The 22,536-nt window shown below is 45.6% G+C and overlaps 1 protein-coding gene across 3 annotated transcripts in view; it reads left to right on the top strand.

Moving 5' to 3' along the window:
- LOC135383958 (neural cell adhesion molecule 1-like) overlaps positions 1 to 22,536 on the top strand; it is a 341,204-nt gene that overhangs the window by 254,960 nt on the left and 63,708 nt on the right. For all 3 annotated transcript variants that reach the window (XM_064613233.1, XM_064613234.1, XM_064613232.1), the window contains exon 3: positions 21,710 to 21,820. In XM_064613233.1, the coding sequence (XP_064469303.1) occupies positions 21,710 to 21,820 (111 nt within the window). The remainder of the gene's footprint in view (positions 1 to 21,709; positions 21,821 to 22,536) is intronic.

Raw genomic sequence — 22,536 nt, 5'->3', positions numbered from 1 at the left:
TCATGGCACGAAGATTGCCTTTCATTAAGCTGAACGCACTGTGGCGTCCATTTACTGGCATTTTCTCAACTTAGTAAGCCGCTGAGGCTACCCTTCGTTAACTAGCGAGACGTGGAAAGAACACCGCTTGTCCTGAATAAGGTTACCAAAATGTGTAATCATTATGTGCAATCTCATATGTTCGAGCAGTAAGGCATTAGTGCACGAACCATTGGTGCATGGAGGACCGCACGTATTCCACCTGATTTGTGCTCTGAACTCATCATTGAATAATATCAATGACCAGTGCCAGTAGTGATCACCACGATATGAGTGTTCAGTTAACAATATAACACAACGCAGTGATTCCGTTAACCCTTTATTCTGTGTGAGCGCCGCGAAGCAACTGTGAATATGGGCGGCGTACAGACGAAGATAGATGAGAGAGGACAGCAGGAAGTAGTAGGGGGACGGGGGTTAGTATGCGTCCCGGGCCGACTTCAGGGGAAACTGTGCCGATGTTCCTCTGGAAAGCTTACCGGAAAACCCAGGGGGAGCACCACAACCAGTGTCGGGATTCGAACCCGCTTCACGTCCCAGCCTCGCCGTGGAAAGCGGCCACCCTAACCACTATGCCACGGGAGCTGGTACCTGTACAATAGATTGAGAGTGAATCATTTTACACCTTTTTTAAGCACGTGGTTTTCCCATGGCGCGCTCCTTTATTTACGCCCTGACATGTGGGTTTGTTTGTTTGTAAGGAAAAAAAGGAGAAATTGAACCCGTCTCCCGACTCCCGTGGGTGTTTTCTGAAGCACCCTTTAATTATGTGTATTCCTCATAAGACACCCTTCCAAAAGGGTGCTTTAAAAGAAAAGCACCTTCGAAACACCTTTGAGGAAGGGGTGTTTTGTGGCATTTAAGTAACTCCCTCTGAAATAGTGTAATGCTAGCTCCCAGAACAGCATAGATGCACAGCAAAGCAGTCCGTCGTTTTTGCTTGTATGGCAAGCACCACCCTGAAAATGACAGTACAACCACGATCCCTCTACACACTCGACCCAGAGAGTGTAAAGAGACCGTGGTACAAACTAAACCGGAGCGCAATGCGTCACAGGCATCCGTCGTTTGCTCGGCAACGCTGTGGAACCAGCTTATAAGCGCCGTAACGCACCTGCGTTACTCGGGCATTGCGGCTGGTCACGCCGTGTACGTACTGGATGGATAATATAATGAAATACAATTTGCTGAGGCACGTTCGTTAGGTGTAGTGGGGCGGCGAAGGTCTGTAACGATGACGGGAATGCGTTTTGCAATTAAAACTTGTGCGTCAGCAACGAGTGAAAGTATACTTGCTAACATTCCTGACACCCCTCCCTGTCAAGTACTGCGTTTTTACTCAGGCTTCAGGCTATCGTCTATAATATAATTACTTGCTGAGTGGAGCTGTGAAACGAGTACACTTTTTCTTTTGTTAATACACCACGAATTAAAACACCGTTTTCAACACCATATTTCCAAACATGGATCCCGGACAATTGCTCACCACACAACCGCTGAAGCCGGACAATTGCTCACCGCCTCTTACACCGCACTTATGCTGTGATCACAATAATAAAGTTAATACGATCACAATCAGATCAATCACTGTGATCAATTTCGTGGTTGTTGTCCTTTTTGTTTGTCTTTCTTTTTCTTTTCATTTTTCATTCTTTGCTGGGAATAGCAAGCCGCCGTAGCGCAGGCTAACCTTTCCCTCCTTTTTTATAATGTAATAAACATACCCCCCACCACACACAATCAGATAAATAGATATATTATTAAGTTAATCATAAAATAAACTTCTTGTTGTTATTATTTCTTCTTTCTTTGTGATGTTGTTTTATTTCGCGTTTATGGCGCTTATGTACCTGACGTTTTTATGTTGGTCGAACTCCCTTTTTCGTCTTCTACGGTTGAACGCTTTCCGCAAACGTCGAGCATCCATAATTAAAACCCAGAGACTGAGGAAAACATAAACAACACAGTCACAGTACGGCGTGTCGTTTATGTGTCTCGGGGTTTTAATTACCGATGTCCGTCATTGCCAGCTCGCCTGCATGCTTCCTTGCCATGTTGCGGGTTCTGCTTCCTTGTGAGTTCTTCACCTTATTCGTGGAAAAAGCGAAGCTCTTCTCCCAAAGACAAGTGTGCTTTTGAAACCACGTGGTGTTTATTTTCATCATCATAATGGCTTTGGAAGCGGATGCATCTCCCCACGGCTACTATGTGTGTTGGAAGATCCTGGTGACGCAGGTAGCCCTGACAAAGATGCTTCAGCCGTGCCTGCAAGTGGGCGACCTCTCGCCTCACCCTCTTCGCTGGTGGATTTCCTAGATCCATTTGAAGCAATCTTAGAAAGCTAAAAAAGAAGTTCAGCTAACATAAGAAAGTTAAGTACTATGTGGGCGCCATAAACGCGAATTAACATCACATCACTTAAAACGCGAAATAAAACCGCGATATAACTGCGGTGAAAGGCGTGAGCAATTGTTCATCTTCAGTGGTTCTGTGGTGAGCAATTGTCCGGCATCAGCAGTTTTTTGGTGACCAATTGTCCGTGCCCCTTCAAGCAGGACGCACGAACAAGACAGATACTCAGACGGACGACTCAGACACACAGTCGCGTTCGTACATTATGTTTCACCTAAACCAACACGCTCTACTAGCGCTTTCATTATTAACCACATTTCCAGCTCAAATGAGGTGTAAAAAAAGGTGTACACGACGTAAACACCTCTTTCGACACCCCACTTTACACCCCTAATGATCGACGCTGGGATAAAATGTGGTTTACGTCGATACTATACCTTTAGTAACGCTCTTAAATTAAAAAAAGCCCTTTTTTATCCAGCAACTGGATCAAACGGTTTTACACCCTTTGATCCAGTTTGCTGGATAAAAAAGTTTTTTTTATTAAAATTCACGTGTTTTGAGCGGCTAAAGGCGTTAAATGATTTATTGTGTTGCGCTCTGTGTCTATGTCGGACGCAAATAAGCGCAGTTTATTGCATCGGTATGCTCCTTATCCTCATGAAAACGAGGACGGGTCATGTGACTCTGTTTGTAGCGCAACGAACATATTCCAACGTGTTCTTCGAAATCACCAATAACTGAAACGAAACGCCTGTGGTAATAATGTCTCCGAACTAGCCCTTTAAATACTTAGAGGATATATTAAGATTTAAAAACTGCGTAGGACTCGGAACTGCATTGTGCCATGACGATTTGCATACCTCCACTGACACCTGGAGCCTGGTCTTCAAATTATCGCATAATGCGAGTGAAATGCGTCACTCCGCACGTGATTGGTCTGAAGGTGGCCTTCACTCCCTTCTGTAGCTACCAGCTAGGTTGTGAGGCTTGCCCTATTTGCAACGAGTGCGGTGTACTTGCCAACGTAGAGCACATACTCCTCCGCTGTCGGACTTCTATCAACGAGCGGTGTACGCTGCAATCACAGCTTGCCACTCTTGGCTGCCGCCTCTTCAACTTGTCGTGCACCATTGACCCTTGAGACACCGCTGGCCACTCCAGGGCGGTCTTACGTCACATAGTTTTTTTTTTTTAAGGTGACTTGCCGAAAAGACTCGTTGTGACCGCGACAACGCCCTCGGACATTCCCACCATCACAATGAGGATCGCCATCAACGCTCCGATCATCACCGTCATCACTCATATTAGACCCCCAGCTATGGGGTAGCGTTCCACCCCTAGAGTGGAAAACCTCCCCATTTGGCCGTCAGAATATATTTGTTGTTGTTCGCCTGTGGTGGTGGTGGTGATGGTGAAAGGGCTCGCCGTCGTCGGCCTCACAGACGTCGGCAACGTCACGACTGACGTCCTTGGGGAATGTGCGTCCTGGGCCGACTTCTTTAGGGGACCTACGCCGACATATGTCTGAAAGCGTCTGAGAAAAACCCAGGAGAAACCCCAGACAGCACAGTCTGCACAGGGATTCGAACCCGGGTACCTCCTAATCTCGGTGTGACATGGCCAGCACGCTAACCACTGAGCCACCGGAGCTGTGTCGGTGGTGGTGGCGACGGGAGCTGTGATTCGCCAGGAGCTCTTTTGCGATGCTACCAGAGTGGCTTTGGAGCGCGCAAACTTTAAATCTAACTATGAGGGCCAGTTCTCACTTGGCGACGCCCGACGCGGCGTCGTGAGCGGGCGGCGAAAGTAGAGGAGCATTTCCGCCGCCCCGTCAGCGCGCACGACTTTCATGTTCCCATCACAGTGGCATTCCGTCGTCCAAAGCAGACGAAAAATCAGGAGGCGTGGCCTTTCTGTGTCACCTAATTGGTCGCCAGCTGTCGTTCTAAGCAGCTCTCGCCGACGTCGTGAGAGAAGGTCGCAATGGCAGTTTTTTTTGCTCGACGTCTCTCCTCTCCCGACTCCGGCAATGCGCGTCTATTTCCGCCGCCCGCTCACGACGCCGCGTCGGGCGTCGCCAAGTGAGAACTGGCCCTAACGATTCCTATCTCAGAGTTGAAATCGGAGCCCAGGAGTGATTACAGTGCACCCTACCGTTCCGCTAACGAACACAGCAATTTCAGAAAATACGGCAAGAATGGCCACGTTGATTTAAACAAATTTGTCAAGGACTAACCAAGGTCTATAAAAGCTCCAGATTGGCCTAACGAATTTCTAAGTGTAGCAAGTAATAGAACGAGCGCGAGCTTCCCCATACCTCCGCTTTCTGGATTTCTTACAGACTGTGAGAGTCTGATATTTTTTTCCCTCTTCAAGACCGACAACGGTGCGTATATATACAGTTGATGCAACGCTACCGGCAACGAAAACAGTCTGTCCCATGTGCTATTTCAGATGGCGCAATCTGCAAACATCGAAAGAAAGTCTCTTCCTCTACACTCCCAAGGAAGGAACTCGAAATTCTAACAAAGTATTCGCACTTCGTCTCGACAGCTCTCGAAAATTCCGAAGTGGCCTCCAAATGCGCGATATTGATTTCGTAACGGACTTTCTGGTAGGACATGCACTTCCCTGAAAAGATACATTTGTATGCGTTCCTCGGCGTAAAAATAAATTGGAAAAGAAGGCTCTTCTTGTGGAGCGGAGAAAATAAAGAAGTTCGAGCTATTGCCGTTCTTTAACACTTGCGTCACACTTCTCGCGCAAGTCATTAGACGGCAATAGTCTTCCAAGATTTTAGCTACCGTACTAGGATTTCAAAATACCATTTGCGCTGTGGGGCACCTCTCACGAAGCTGTTGTATCGTAATAAAAGTGCATGTGTGAGCACACTTTCTAATAAGGAAAACAGCGTATGTTCAACGGTTTTTGGTTTATTTTGCACGACCGCTAACTCTGATTTTTCTAAGCTAATGGACACGAAATGAGCTTCATCTGTACGAACCTACTGTTGTTGCAAGGTGTATAACAATGTGGTGCATCAATGGACACCGGACCCTACCCAAAAACTTTTCTTATCTGCTGGAATACAAGCGCTTCGCAAACGATTGCGCACTGCACTGGAAAGCTTGGGAATTACGTAGAAAAATGATGCATTAATTGTTGAATATTTGCCATGTTCATTTTCAGTGACATTCAGTTCAACCTTTTCAGTGACTTTCATCTTTCATCGTGAATTTCTTAGGCAAATATAGGCTTTGTATGTATTTGTCCCTTCTATGTTGTTCCAGCGTCAGAACATCAGTTCTCTCATGTTAATTTCATTGTTCGTCAAAAAAACTATTGGATGTTAGTTATTGCACCGTCCTCCGCTGCACTGCGCGTGTCATACGCGTAGCAGTATGAACCGCGCGTAAGATACATACCACGACGATCTTGTGCAAGGTGTGCAAATATTGATCAACCTGCACGTTCAGCAAGAATCTAAATTGAATCATTCGATGCCAATTTTTAAGTGCAAGCCCATCATCAGGTGACGGCATTGCGCGCTCTTGTTGACTTCCTTACCGCTTCGAACCTGCTTAACTCTCTGTGACAACATCTGTGACACTGTGTTCGCACGGTATGTGACATTATGAACCAGTGAATGTTCCTGTGTGCCTAACGTCTCCCCCTTTCCTTTCCGCCGTTTCCTTTATGCATTCTCCTGCTTGACTCACTGTACCTCTTTCTTGTCTTTTTTTTTCTCTATTTTTCCTGGCTCTATTTTTCCACCAACAAACGCGTTTCGGAGTAGCCAGTTCTTACTGCGTCGGGACTAACATCTCCATATTTTTCTTTCTTTTCCAATTCAAATTCCGATTAAGTGCAAGCATGTGCTATAGGTTGAAGCAAAAGCCTGAACAACAGTCGCTTTTCGAAATATCGACGGCTCCCCTCATGACGCTTCTCCTTTCACGTACCTTCACCAGATGCCCGAATTTTCCACTTCTCGGCGGTAGCAATGTGAGGGAGACAAACATCGCTTTTAGTACCGTGTGTCGGAGATTTCCGGCGCATGTCAAACGAACCCCAGATGGCCCAAATTATCCGCAGTCCTACCCCGCGGCACGTGCAACATGTCGCCACGCCGCGCAGACAAACCTTACGCGTAACATCACGGTACCATTATTATTTCGACAAAGTGCATGTTAGTTTCTTGAGGTCTTGATGAAGCAATGTACGCTTGTGATGAAAAGCTCATGTCCGCCACACATGTCCTCATCTCGAGCATGTTCAAGATATTTATTGTGTACCTATGCTTCAGGCTGTGCAAAAGATCCTTACATATAAAAAATATTATAGATATATATATATATATAAGGCACCGTTTATGGTATACAAGAAGGGAAGGAATGCTAAGGGCTCGAAAGCCCGCGCCCCTAAACGGATGATGACGATCGTGACGTTTAGGGTGCTGATTCTGTCTCACCATATTTATATTATGGGAAAGAACTGTTGTGAGATTAGGATGATGATGACAACGTGAACGAACTAAGAACGACACTATACCAACGTTCCAACCTTCCGGCGAACTTCCATCCAAGTGCCACCGTTATGGAAATACATGCAGATGAATATTTATGGTGGAGCGAAGGGGGACATTGAATGTCTATGACCTGCAGCGTAAAGTACGCGTTTCTAGCTCAAGCATCTCCCAGGGAGCTGACTAACGCCGTTCTCCCGTCATTTCGTGAGGGTGGATACCAGGTAACTTGAGCAGAGAAGCGCAATCGCACGGCCCGCGGTGTACATTCCCCCACAGCAAATGCTTCCCTGAGGCACGCACTGCACGAATCTGGTATACTACATTGATGACTAATTCAGTTGCCGCCGCTTTTTGTAATACCCTAAAGCCAACTTTTGTAAACCATCTTCGTTTCTTGCATGAAGCTGCTTTGAAGGGAACCGGTGACAGCGTTCTCCTTCCTCGTCGAACGTTATCTGCCGTTACAGATTTTCATCGGCTCCTCCAAATCTTCCTTTCCAGGAAAAGCGAAAAGGCAGAAATATGTATCCGCTTCGAGAAAAAAAAAAAGAGAAAGAAACACTGCATAGAACGTGCATCTTCCGTATGTTAACTTGGCAAACTTTGAACTATATTGAAAGTCATCTTCAATATAAAGGTTCCCTGTCATACCCGTCCCTCTCATTCATCTGCTTTATGGTGATGCGGGTCGGTGATGTTCCTATGCCATCGGACGATACGCGAGGGCAAAGCTTGCTTTGAGCAGAAAGAAACGCCTGCCGGAGCGCTTTCAACGAGCGCCGTACATCACTTCTTTCTTATCGGTGCCTGTTCTCCTTGAATGTTCGTTCGGTAAATCAAACAAACGATATACGCATAATGCGTTACCGTTCATGACGTTGCCATAAGAGATTAGTGTTCTTTCAATAGCGCTTCCTCGATAAATTATGCATGATGTACGAAATTGCTACGATTCATTCATTTTGTGTATTGCTGCTACGGAACATTTGAAGATACTGAGCGCCGCCAGAAAAGCACGTAAATTACTGGACGGCTCGCGGAATACTTGCGCAAATTATTTTTTCTTGTCTCTCTGGGTTATCATCATTAATATTAACGATGGTTTCTCAGGATCAATCGTCCGTTACCGCCTGTAGAACGGCGAGTGCGGTAACAGGTGCGACTAATAAATGACGGCGGTAGTTACGCAGGGCTTGTGTTTCTGCACTTATGATGAGGTCCGTATAAGTTGCTCGTGTGAGGGAAGAAGGTTCATCCCTTTTTAAAGTAAATACTTTTCATGTTTGCTTTTCCCTAACCTGAGTATGTCTATACCAACGTGGACGCAAATGATACCAGCTACTTGCCACACAAAAACTGTGCCTTGCTTTTGCTTATTGCAGCAGGGTCGTATAATACCAAGTGACACAGAGCCACCAAAAAGTAAGGATAAATAATATGTACTGCTAGCAAGGCACCAGAGGTGCTAGATTGCTAAACAAAGACGTCGTTGTAGGTGTGCATGCTTATTTCGTTCACCCATGGAGCGTTCCATTGGCATGCTTACTTATGATCTTGCTTATGAAAGGTACGGACGTTAGAAGGTGATAGTTTTAATTTACCTATTTATGCTTCTGACGCCAGAGCACCATAGAAGAAGCAACGAAGGAAAACACTATGCATCAAATGAGATCACTTGCAAGGTGCCTGCAGAAGATGATTTTCTCCTTTTCAGTTTTTCAGTTTCTCTTCCTCTCTCTACTGATCTACTTATCGATTCCAGCACTTTTCTTCACATCCGAATTCAGTTGTTGGGAAATTGCGCCCCCTTGCGTATGCCACATGTAGCCGCTGACGCTGGGATCTTTAGACTACTTCCGGTTGAGCTTGCTGGTTGTAAACAGTGAAAAGGTGAATAAACCTTGCACTTACAATCTGCAAATACGCGTCACTAGAATGTTGTCGGACACGTAAGAACACTCGCTAACTAAAATCACTGCCGCTTGTCCATGTATTGCATGAGAAATGAAATACTATTTTCGTGCCCTTCTCAATTCCTAGTCGGTTCCGCAACTTTGCTTGCTCCAACGCAAGCGACGAAAATGCCCTTTCGGTACCCCCAGAAGGCGCTAGCGCGATCTGTAGCTGCAACACGGCACCTAACTCGTCTGATTGCAAGAACTATCCAGCAGATTTCCACCAGTTAAGTGCAGTTACGCCCCGAACAACTTCATCGCAAAACATGTAGCTTTTAAAGGGGGGTCCCGTTGCCTTAAAGTTTATAACAACTGGAAGCAGCGTTTGATGGAAGGTAGGTATGTGCCAAGGACATCACATGGGTGAATGGATGCTGGATCGGATTGTCATCGTGCCTGATTGTTATGAGGGGGAGGGGGGTTCGTTTATCTAAAGAAATATAAAAAATGGAGGGAGAGGGTCAAATACGTGAGCATGATTTAAATAAAACATAGATTTAAATCAAATAAATCCGATTTTTTTACAACCATTGAGTACCTTGTAGTGCGCTCCTGGGACTTGCCTACGTTCCATCCATTCCTGAATCGTTACAGTGATTGCGTGGTTGACTTCCTTTAACACAAATCGAAGCGGCTCTAATGATGCCATGAATATGAATCGAAATAATTAATGTATGTTGATAGTATCCCTTGGGGAGTTGCAACGGGCAACCACAACAAATTTGTGTTTCTATAGTTGCTGCTGACTGCAGAAGAGACTTGTGATTGTTTCTCAGCGAGCTGACCGCATCGGCTAGTCTACGGTACTTACAGGATATGCATGAAATTCTTTATAACACCAACAAAAACACAGCTACATGCGTGCGACAGGAAGAGGTACTTCACCGTAGACATTACGATAGCCTACCTCGGGGCATGGCAGGTAATATACCGCACGTGGAGATGCACCGTAACTGCAACTGGTCCAATGAAATTCTTCACAAACAACTTTTTACCCGTACGTCTTGTGCCCTTAAGGGATGAAGGGCTAAGGCACAAGCGAAATAGTACATCGTAACTAAACGTATAACCCGAGACATGGAAGGACGAGACGACCAGTTCGAGAACTTGACGTCTTGTCCTTCCTGTTTCCTTGTCTCGGGTTCTACGTTTAGTTCTACCCTTAATGCGACTAATGTGCTCTTGATTGGGGACGAACGCGCTATCAACGTCTGTTTGCCTTCCTGAGAAGGAGAATACTACCGCGGCAAATATGCTAGGCCTGACACAAAGCTCAAATGTCCGCTCCGACGATGTCGGTTGTAGAAGCAATATTGCTTGAAATGAAATTGAGCGCATATGGCGCGTACTTTCGCTTCTGTTTCCATCTGCTCCCCCCCCCCCCCCCCCCCCTCCCCAAACAACAGGAGCACAACCGGCGCGGCACCCCGTGGTGTCCAAAGTAGGACATCAAAAATGACGAGTACACGCAGATCGATTTTCGATTCCTGTGATTCCAGGAGAGAAAACGGAGATGCGAGATTCCGCCTGTTTCATTCTCCTTGGACTCCGACAAGGAAATAAACATGCGCTGCCTTCGATTTGCACGAATCGATGTCTGATGAGTTCCAATTGCGCATTGGCTCCCGTTGGTCGCGCTTTTTGCGCTCAGGTCCCTTACGACCTTCTTGGCAAATTGCCCTCACAGATTGGCGGATGAAAAAGGCGCTAATGAATCGTTCTATGGAGTAATTATAGCGGAACCCGTATAATTATCACTTAGGATGGGGATCCTGCTCGTGCTAAGTGAAAGAAAAACGTGTGTCTGGAGATTTTTCATTATTTCTTTTACATTGGCTCATCAGAACGATTAAAGAAGACCGATAGTACCTGAACCAAACTTAGCTCATCGCGAAAATTGTTACATCTCGGATCAAAGGCGCATGGAGTCAACGTAGTGCTTGATTCTGTCACCGATCGAAAATTATACCGCTTCATTCATTCCCGTCAGTCTTTGAAGGAAACCCCTAGGAGGAAATGAACAAGATTTCCCGCTTTGTAATTTGGCAGTGTAATTATACTCATGTAACGCCCTTTAAGGCCCTTAAGGTATAGCAAATAAATTGATAAATAAAATAAATGATTACGGAACATAACGAGTAAGTAGCGCAATGACAAACTAATCTAACCCAAGCTATTAAAAGCTATTGCGGTCTCATTGCTGATGCACCGAGTAAAACGATACCAATCGTTGAACTGCTAAGAAAATGCGGGGATAATTTTAATTTGGGCGTAATGGTTTGCAGATATCGTCAAATGTAGAAGCATAACTGCAATGAGTTATGTAACGAGACGTTAAGGCGATGTGGGGTTTGGCGTGAAGAAATAGTCGCCCGATGTGAAACTGAAGGAACCGCGATCCCGCAGCTGGTTCCTCAATTAATTTGAACGTCACACAGCACGGCAACGGTCCGTCTTCCGACTGCAGTCCTTTCAGGGCTGGCTTGTACAAGATACTCACAAAAATTATTTATGTTAAGTTACTGAGTACCGTGCATAAAATGTAACTGAGTAGAGTACTAAATACCCAATCCCGAAAAGTATTTAAGGTAGAGTACTAAATACTCTTAAAGGTAGCTACTTGCAAGATACTTCGACTTACAGTTGGTATTCGCTATCAAAGAAATACGAAGAGTGCGGGACCACGGCGTACCGCGACGGTACGGGGCGCCGAAGCGGAAGGGGCGAGCGTATACCTCCCATTACGAGTCCGCGGTGGAGGGACGTGTTCGGTGTATCACGAGGCGGTCCCTTGCGCCATCGTCTGCTTCCTGAGCAGGTGCGCGGACTTTGATGCCCGATGACGGTAGTCGTTGTGAAACTTGGGATGGTCAATGGTTGAATTACGCAGAACATGGTGTCCTTTTTTCGGGTCTAGTTGTTTTGTAGGAGCGACCATCTCCATGTTTTTTTGCTCTAATTATAATCTAATCTAGTCTTGCGTCAAGTTGAAAATGGCATTACCATTAAGCTTTGTTAGCTCGGGGGAACAGTTGTTTTTCAAAATTATTATCCGATAGCTCGGCCCGGCTTTTTTAAAACCCATTACCCCCATCACCCATTACCCCCAATATCGAAGATACGCTCTACAGACGTGAACGCCAGAATTTACTTTCGTGTTTCTCCTTATCCTTCCTTTAACCTCATGAGGTGTTATTAATATTTTACGTGCCTTCTCTCGCTATGGCCATTGGCACGTGTCTTCCTGCCTGGTAGGGGTCTCAATCGTTTACCCGCATACCCTTCAAGACAACACGTCGCCTCGGGCATGCTCTCGTTCCCAAGGCGCTGCACGCTATCCTACCCCAAAAGGGCTGTGTTTGCGTCGCATATCTTAGACGTCAAAGCACATCTACACTACAAAGCGCATTGCCAAGAAAAAAGAGAACATTTCGCTCGACTTCCGTGTCACGCTGAGAAGTATCTTCAAAGTAACTTGAAGAATGAGTAGAAGTTATCGAAAAAGTATAGAAGTTAGAGTACTTAGTACTGACCCTTGAACGCATCTGCAAGATACCAAGGTACTCGTAAAATAGTTTAAGATACATAACCTAAATATTCTACTCAAGTTAGTGTACAGGTCTGTTTTAGGGGTCAAACGAGATTCCTTCGCGGTACCCGTGAACGCCATGCAACTACTGAACGTTTGTTTCTGTCTTTGTTTCTTTTTTTTTTTTTTGTCTTACAGCGGCCAGGAGGACTTGTGCTCGTACCAGAGTAATACTATTGCATAAAAACGAGTGCTGGTATGCTTTACAGAATCGGTACGTTTCAGGGTGTCAGGTTCACAATCAATATCGAAGTCGATTGTCGTGCCGGTGCCGGTAACACGCAAATTTTTGCAGGATATTCATGTTCACTCGCACGAAACATGCGATTCTTAGGATGTCCATCGAAACGTTCATCTTGAGTGTCAGCTAAGTAGACTTCTTGGAGGGGGCCTGGGAATCCTGGAAAAGTTCCGGGGGCTGAGGCCGGGGGGCGGGGGGGCTCCGGCCCCCAAGTGCCTAGGCCTATGCTGCAACATGGGAAGTCCGAGAACGACCCTTTGATCATGTCGGCAGGCCCACGCCAGGACGAAGTAAGGCGTCGCTCTCCCGTCTTGGCAGTCTGCCATAAACGCTTCTCCGCCCACGGTTCTCGTGGCCCCATCTATAGTCCGAGATGCGTTTTTAGCGCACACCAAAGAAATCTGCGGGGGTGGGGAGTAACCCAATGATGCAACGGATTAAAAGCTTTCCTCAGCATGTTGCAATCTTTAGCAGACACTTGATACCCTATTTCCCTTTTCCGTAGCCGCATTTCCGCGTCCGCATTTCCGCCGCCCGACGCGTAACCCACGAACGCTGGTAGTTGATATCAAATTCCAATGCTCGTTGTATAGCGCAGAAAATACATTGGCTTGCGCGTGCAATGTTATATGGTCGCTTCAGTGCAGCGTCTGTCACGTTTCATTGGTCGGTCCATCTTCGTTCGTGTCACACTGAGCCCACACCAGCGCACTACATCGCGCTCCACGAAAAGACCAGCGGAATTCGCCATGATATTGCGATTCGAAAAACGGTAGTCGACGTTTAAATCACGCAGAAACACGCGTAAGCACGTGCACGTCAATTAGAGACGTGCGGACCGCATAGGCAACAGCAAGACCACAGAGTAATTGAGTCACGATGTGGCACGATGTGGCTCGATGTGGCTCACGATCTGTCACTAGTGCTAAGTTACGAGTGCCATATCGATCGGCGAGTCCAGCTTTGTGGATATGCCAAACGAAAGCGTGGAGTGCTTGTTACATTGCATGGCTGGTTTGTTGCGATACATTTACAGTGCGAACACCCTGTTATTGTACAGTGAACCCTCGTTATTATGACCATGGTCGTTCCCGAAAATTTTGGTCATAATGCGGAATTGTCATATTAACGGGGGATTTGCAGAGGTTTCGCTGCATTGTTCCCCAGGAGTAGGGTCGTAAAGCGCGTAAGTCATATTATCGGGCGTCATATTAACGAGGGTTCACTGTACTCTATTGTCTCCTGATCGTCCAGCAATGCTAACCGCGAGAGCGTTTCAAACATTTCTCTAGAGTGCGATTACACTGCGGCGCCTTTGCTAGACATTATACAGGGTGTCTTTTTTGTTTTTCGATACAGATTTTTTATTAAAAAACTATAAGGCCTATATACATCCTGTTTCCACTTCTATCATCTGTGGGCCGGTGGACGTCCTTGGCCATCTGTTGCTCAACCGTCGAATGACTAATTACCGAAAAGTCGGTAATTGACGTTTTAAATATAAAAGCTACGAAGTTATCCCAATGAGAACATCTGTTCCTTTCGGTCACGTGATATCGCAGCCGTTTTCAGAACAAAAATCCGTCCGGTAGATCGTTCGCAAAAAGTTAGGGAAGGAACACAGTTTCTTTTTCTCTTTATTTTGTTCACTTCGAAGGCGCACATCTTCGGAGACGCGTCTTTCCTTCACCCCCAATGTGAAAGTGTGAAGGAGCACAGTGCCGCCTCATGCGTCGCTTTAACCCAAGCAGCACAATGTACTGAAAGTCGAGTGCAATAGGGGTGGACGGGTAGTTGGAAGACCTTGTACAGACTTTTGAAACTAAAGAACATTGATAAGACACATACCCTCCACCTCTATTGCACTCGACTTTCAGTACATTGTGCTGCTTGGGAACTGTCGGAAACAGTAGAAAAACACATGTATCGGGTGACGTTATCGGAACTGCCCTTATCTTGGGTTGCATTTTCTGTTTTCTTTTAATCTTTTTTTCAGGACGCAAGAGGGGACAGTGTGCTCTTTCACCCTCTCACATTGGCGGTGAAGGAAAGGCGGGTCTCCGAAGATGCGCAATGAACAAAATCAATTAAAAAATGGTGTTCCTTCACGAATTTTTTTGCGAAGGATCTACCGAACGGATTTTTGTTCTGTAAACGGCTACGATATCAGGTGACCGAAAGGAACAGATGTTCTCATTGGGATAACTTCGTAGCTTTTATAATTAAAAAGTTCATTATAGGGACCGAAAAGTGAAAAATAACCCCCATATTTTTGCCCACTATCGTGCACAACGTCGTTGTTTGATAACTCACAGAAAGCATTACTTCTCAATTCGGATTGCCGAAACATGGACGGTGCCAACAAACGGCGAAAAAGAGCAACTTGGGTTCGGGTCCAGGGCTCCCAGGGATTAGTCAACCCTTACCACGTGAGAGTTAATTTTGTAGAGAACAAAGTTGACTCACATTATCTTACAGCTAAACGCCATTTTAAAAATGACGCTCACTTCCATAGTTTCTACATTGATAAAGCATTAATAAAGCATTCAGCTACTTCACCGCTACGAGCTACGATCCGCCGCGCCATCTGCAAGGTCGTCTGTGTGTTATCGCGTTCATTGTCTACCTCGTGGGTGGTCGTGTTGGTCGCGCGAAGCAGAAAATGGAAGTGAATGACATGTCTGTGGCTGCTGTATCACGTATTAGAGAGACCTACATATGCCTGGTGTAGTTTTGGTGTTCGGGGATGCAAAAATAATCTTCGTTCATCTTCGACGACGGGCGTGTTCTAGCACAAGGTTCCTCAGGACAGTGCGCGAAAACAAATGTGGTTCGAAGCACTCGGCTATTAGATACAGCAGTCGTGTCGTGTGTGCTGAGCTCATTTTGTTGCCGATGACTACGAAGATGCCGTAGAAGGCGAGCTGCGAAGACGTCCGAAGCAAACTGCGGTTCAGTAACCAGTGATTTTGCTTCACCGAGGTGACAAGTTCAACACAACGTCTTAGGTATGTACAGCTTGGGACAAAAGTTTACGGAACACGCGAGCGGCGTATTTTTTCCTCGGGACGACACCCTAGCGGCGGTCGGAAGCGGGATAGCTCACTCGTTCGGAGGGGTGGCGGTAGGCCGCCGTGCTGGAAGCGACGTACTGCGGCAGTTTTGGTATTGAGTATGTTGGGAAAATTTAGTTCTATTCATCTGGTCTCGCAATGAGACATGTTGCAGATGCTAGGGAGCTCTCTGATGTAGATATGATAAGAAGGATTGATAATCCAGGGCGATTTTCAGTTCACAATCAGCTTTTATTGCAAAATGAAAAGAATGAGAATGATATATAAAATGAAAAGAAAATTGAGTGCACTTAATTTCCGAACAAAAAGAAAAGGAACAGAAAAACGGCAAAGCCAGAGCTACCCAGTTTACAAAGGCCTAATATTTTGTTACGGCGCCTTCTGCCGCAATGACTGCAGCCATCCGTCGTGGCAGAGACTCATAGAGGCGGTGAATGAGGCCGATATCTCTCCTGAGGGCTGTCCATTCCGCTAATACGGTTTCCCACAGTGCGTCCTTGCTTCTGATGGGTCTGCGCTGACTCATCATGCGGTACTTGAGGATGCCCCAGATATTTTCAATTATGTTCAAATCCGGGCTTTTCGCAGGCCAGGGGAGCTGCTGGATGCACAAGTCCTCCAGGCGGTCCTGGGTTTTCTTGGACATGTGAATAGAGCTGCCGTCGTGCTGATAAAGGAAACAACCGTCGGGGAACGGTCCGTCAAGCACGTACGGCAGCAGGGAGCTCTCGATGACTTCAATGTAGAGCGCAGAGTTGAAGCGCCCATCAAGGCGCACAAGTGGCCCGAGCCCCTGGTAAGACAGGCAGCCCCATACGGTAACGGTCTGGCGGCCACTTGATAGTACCCGGTACACGTACTGGGGCATGTACCTTTGTGACAAAATAGACAGTGTTAGAAAAAGGGGCTAAGTTCTCTATGAGAGTAATGAAAGATTATATACCTGGACTTCGGGGGCCGCCACACCCGTCTTGTTTGTCACCATCGAGTGCTGAACGCCGCTTCGTCGCTAAACACGACGTTTCCCCATTCTGCAACGTCCCAGTGCTGGTGTCGAATGGCGAACTGTAGTCTAGCTGCCGTGTGATCCGCAGTGAGCAGCGGCTTCTGCACGGCGACGCCAGACTCCAGACCTAGAAACTTGAGTCGTCGCCTTACTGTCTTTGCAGACACGCCCAGGCCGAGCTCCCGCTTTATGTCCACCGCCGTGGAAAAAGGATCCGCGCAGGTGGCTCCTATAATGGCCCTGTCATCTTCGGCCGTGGTCGACGATGGCCTACCGCTTCGGGGAGCATCTTCAATTCGATTTTCGTCTCTGTATGCTTGCACGATGCGGTTGACCGAAGATAGACAGCAGCCGATTCGCTGAGCAATGGCGCGCTGGGACACTCCGGCCTGGGAGAGTCCGATAATCTCCCGCCTCTTTTCGATGCTTATCCTTCTGGTACTTTCTCTTTCACTCATTTTGAAATGTGCCTGGGACCGGCTCTCTTTCATCTTTTAAGCTTTTCGCAGGTATCACATGATAACAATTTGAATCTGAGACGCGGCCAAGAATTCCTTGAGGTTACGTCGGTATGTGATAATCAAGATGCTGTACTACAATGCAGTCTAGAGATTACTATTGAAGACAAGATACCTCACCCATTTTAGAAAGTAGGCTCTCCCTAAAACCTTCTCATCCTCTATCTTGGAATTTTATAAAAGAACAGCGTAATCCAAGTTCACGGCACTTGTCGCGCTAGTGGAGTCCTGACCCATTGAAGAGGCGTTACTATATACGGGGTTGCCTGAGCTACCAGGTATACATTGCCAGGTTATTTACTCTTATAGATAACTTTGCCTGTTTTTGTAATACTGACTATTTTGTCGCAAAGGTTCATGCCCCAGTACGTGTAACGCGTGCTATCCAGTGCCCAGGAACCAAACCTGAGTGTGTGTGGCTGCCCGAGCTATCAGCGACTCAGACCACTCGTTCGCCCAGATGGGCGGTTCAACTCTGCCCTATCCACAGGTCCAGGGTACTCAAGACCACTTTGCTTCCCACAGTTCGTCTCGTCTCGACAAGCCTTGATTTAAATATAACAAAACATCTGGGGTAACCTCAAGTACCGTATGATGAGTCAGCAGAGGCCAATCCGAAGAAAGGACTCAATGTGGGAAATGGTATTAGCCGAATGGACAGATCTTCAGAGCGATATCGGCCTCATTCATCGCCTATATAAGTCGCTGCCACGACGGATGGCTGCTATCATTGCGGTAGAAAGCGCAAAATACTACTCATTTGGTAAAAGGGTAGCCCTGGCTTTGCCGTTCTTCTTTCAGTTTCTTTTTATTTTTATTCTGTTCGGTCAAGTGCGCCCGACTTTTTCATTTTATATTGCAATAAAAGCTGATTGTGAACCTCCATTATCTGTCCTTCTTATCATATCTACAGCAGAGAGCTCCCTAGCATCTGCAACATGCTTCCTTGCGAGACAGATGAATAGCACTCAATTTTCCCAACACACTCAATACCAAAACTGCCGCAGTACGTCGCTTCCAGCACGGCGGCCTACCGCCACCCCTCCGAACGAGTGAGCTATCCCGCTTCCGACCGCCGCTAGGGTGTCGTCCCGAGGAAAAAATACGCCGCTCGCGTGTTCCGTAAACTTTTGTCCCAACCTGTACAGGTGTCACACATGTGAAAATTATAATATAGCGATGACGTATTCCATTTAACTTATGTTATCCTACTTGTCCCGTGCTGAACATTGTCAACATCAACAAATTTAATTTTGGGGGCCTTCCAGTGTTGAAGTGGCTCAAGACTGCTTCGTGTATATGTGATCCAGGCACTCAAGCTGACATGGCAGAAATAGCTGAAAACAGGTATGCAAAGTCCACTGATGGGATCACTAGATCTTTTACGTGTTGCAGACTTTGTGACATTTTGGGGGTCTTTGGACAGGTGCAGAACATAGTATGACGTGAACAGTATAGAGAAGAAACCGATGAGAACTACTATATTCTTTGAAGGGTAGAGGAATACTTCCTGTTGAGGTAGACTAAGGAACGCTAATTAATTTTCTAGAGATGCATACTCTACACTTGAATTTCCAGTGAAACAGCGGAAGTTCCTGGTCTTTGAATCCCCACTACTGGAATTTTTCAAAGTGTGTCACAGCTGCAGTGAGCCATGCAAGGTTACCACATCATATTGGTCCTAACTCTGCAGAGTTCCCCTATTTCGGACGCAACTGTCATTTCTCTTTATTGCTCTCCCGATCCTACCCTCTCAGAGATTAATGTGGTTCTCCATGCATTGCATTGACACTGCCTTTTTCTACTCATGCTTTCAGTTTCTTGTTGTGTTGAATAAATCTTCAATTGAGAGTTTGCAGCCATCACGCTTGTCTACTGTGTTTGCCCCTCATCTATATTGATGTGCTATAACGGTACAGCACACCAACATGCCAGCAACCTACCAACAACAACCAAACAACCTTGCCTAGTCCTACCTTTGGATGGAAACTACGTGTGGTGACATCCACATATATAAAATTTTAGTCAATGTAGATTTGCTGTTTTTGTACAACCTTCATTGTACATTTCTTTTGTCTCGGACACTCCCACCACCACGATCACGTCCAGCATCGTCATCGCCACTTCGATCATTCCCGTCATCTCTCATCGTCATCACTGATCATTGTCACCACTCATATTAGACCCCTAGCTATGGGGTAGCGTTCCACTCCTAGAGTGGAAAATCTCCCCACTTCATCATCACAATATATATGTTGTTGTTGTTCTTTTGTCTCACTTAGCACACGTGAAGAAAAGTTCTCATCTTCATCAAGATGACAGGTCATTGTTGGATCTAACTGCAGCAGTATTGTTCCTGTAATATTTTCATCAACACAGAATACAAAAGTGCACAAATGGTAAAATATAACTTTTTTGTTAAAAGAGAAAGACAAAACTGTTTATACTTCTCTTGTTTATTTTATTGCAGGTTTTGCAACTCTATCAAGCATGTCAAAACATCAGAGGGCAGGAAGTCCTGCTCTGTTTCCTAAATCCCTGGACAATAAAAAAAGAAGGCTATAGTTGGAGTTGTGACAAAATGTTGCTTCAGCTCTTACATTATATTTCAGTTAAATGTTACGATGCGTTTGTCGTGTGCACTGAAGCCACTTTCAATTTGCAGGGCTGTCAAAAGTACTTTACAAAAGTACATCCCAATTAGAGTAACAGAGAACTTACACAATAAATTATTTAGCCATTTGGAGTATTATTGCCCACACCAATACTGCATGGTTAACTTTGAACCTAGATTAAGGGTTGCAATACTTGAAGTAGTCCTTCTTTACGAATGTTAGTTGGTGATATGATAATGAATCAGTTACAAGTACTCCTTTTAGCGAAACAGAGTTAATTAAGTGTTAAATCCCAATCTCGGCTCGAATATTATTTGGCATTTGGAAATCTGGTCAATAAGAAGTATATTAAAAGGTTATGAACACAGTTCAGCTGAGTGACACTGATGAAAATTATCTTATTTAATACTCCTCATATATATAGAAGACATGAGTATAATCTACAAATACAGATATGCCCCCGGGTTACTTAACCCTCCAGGAACAAACTAATAATTATAATATGCTGTGACTGCAAAGAAAAAGCAATGAGAAAAACTTGCAGCAAGCAAGAAATGAAAATTTGCTGACATAAATATATACAGATGAAAGATGTTCAATATGTCTCATGTTGTCATGTTCAATATATACATTTCTAAAAGTCCGCACACTGATGGGGAAAGCGTCCCTAATAGCATGCCCGACGCACGCAGGAAGAATACTTTCTATTGTGCTTTCTCAGAGCACCCCATATCCTCCTTGTGAATAGCCGACAGGTGATATGACGGAATTTCCTGTTGAAATAAGGGTTTTCCGTCCGGTTTGCCGTTCAAGTAGCGCGTAAAGACCACACGGCGCTTACGCGTATGTTGCCATGCTGTTCAGTTTCTCGGATGTATGTAAAAGGCACTTGCAGTACTTCGGTGTCCAGGCACAGTATTTCAAAATATTCGTCAGTTGTGATGCAATTGTCTCTGCTTTTCAGACGCATTCTCTACCTCTCGGCAGTAAAAACACTGGTCCATGGTATCCATAGGTTTGCATTTCCCAAATGAACACCTGCACGACGAAAAAACAGCGCTTGTTTCGGCTTACACAAGTGTTTCTCCCTGATACATGTAAATTTCACAAACACGTCCGTGCTCACGGCGCGGTGAGCTACTGGTGAGGACGAAGGTGACTCCGGTAAATCTCTGGACGAGGAATCTTCTGCTGCGAAGAACACGCTTTCCAGCACGCTATCGCACGAACAGAAGTTGTGTGAGCGATAGTTCTGGAATGAGGAATTCCAGCGCACTCATGTTCAAGAAGTTCGACATTCTTGACGTAGAAAGTGGTCACAAATGCTAAGGCCATTTTCGTTTTCGCAGGATTAGCGTCCGGAAGCTCCCGTATTACATGCGTCGTTGACAGAGGGCGCGGGGTGATGCAGTCGTTGACAGACTGCTCGGTTTCCTACTAGGTCCCTGGACATGCAATCATGGGAAATTCGATTACAGAAAAACTACAGCAATTTCAGCGGAGTTCTTTGATATTTGAACCCTTGAAGATTCAAGCTTTTCGCTGAACATAAAGTTTCGATAGGTTTATATTCACTTTTCGGTCCCTTTAACGATTTTTAGGTAGTTAATCATTCGACGGTCGAGCAACAGATGGTCAAGAACGTCCGCCGATAGAAGTGAAAACAGGATGTCTATAGCCCTTATAGTTTTTTAATGAAAAATGTGTAGCGAAAAAAAAAAGACATCCTGTATATTATAGTATATCGTACCTATGCAAATTGAATATTTTTGCACCTATTCCTTTTCAGTGCCACCGGGAGAGCCATTTATCCAGGACGAGAACGGCAAGCAACTTCAAGGGCTCGTGGGACCTTTCAATGAAGGCGACCCTCTCACTCTGTCCTGCCAAGTCGACATAGGTAAGTTCTGGTTAAGCATAACATAATGCACATGGCACAGTCATCTACAGTGCAGGTATGTTCTATCGAGTTAATTTCTTTGGCTGAAGGCTGCTTTTCCATGCCGCTGTTTCTACTGTTTCCCTGGAAACTGAACTGGCATTTCATGCGTTCATCTTTAAGTCTAATTATTTTTGGAGAAACTGGAACCCATCCTAGTTGTCTGTGAACGCCACTCTGAAGCCCATTGCTGCCAACGATTCTAGTTGGCATCACTGGACGACCAGACTCAGTGTCGTGAAATCGTGAAAATTATAGGGTCATGACTCCCACATGGCATGCAACGCGCATTCCGCACTGCAGTCAGACACTGATGGAACATCGATGCCTATAACATGCTCTAAAGCTTTGGGACCTCAGTGAGGCACCGTAGAACTTACCCGGCTTCGTCGCTTCATATACCTGTGTTGAACAGCACGAAATATATAGTATGTCAACCATAGCAGAGTTACTCTGCCAGATAAAATATTCCGCAGCACAACAGCACAACCATACGACAACCAGGTTCCAGTACTACTTGTTGTATCATTGATTGACGCGGCTACCTATTGCAATCTGTAGTTAGCACAAAGCGCAGATCAGGTCTTAAACGTGTCTGTCGTAGATAAAACACGACCATAGTGTCGCACACTCATGCATCAGCGATATCACTCTTTCTTCCACTTTTCTTCTTTTTA

This window comes from Ornithodoros turicata, chromosome 2 (assembly GCF_037126465.1).
Source record: "Ornithodoros turicata isolate Travis chromosome 2, ASM3712646v1, whole genome shotgun sequence".
Classification (NCBI taxonomy): domain Eukaryota; kingdom Metazoa; phylum Arthropoda; class Arachnida; order Ixodida; family Argasidae; genus Ornithodoros; species Ornithodoros turicata.
The sequence above is the reverse complement of the archived record's forward strand: the minus strand, read 5'-3'. Positions and strand labels throughout refer to the sequence as shown.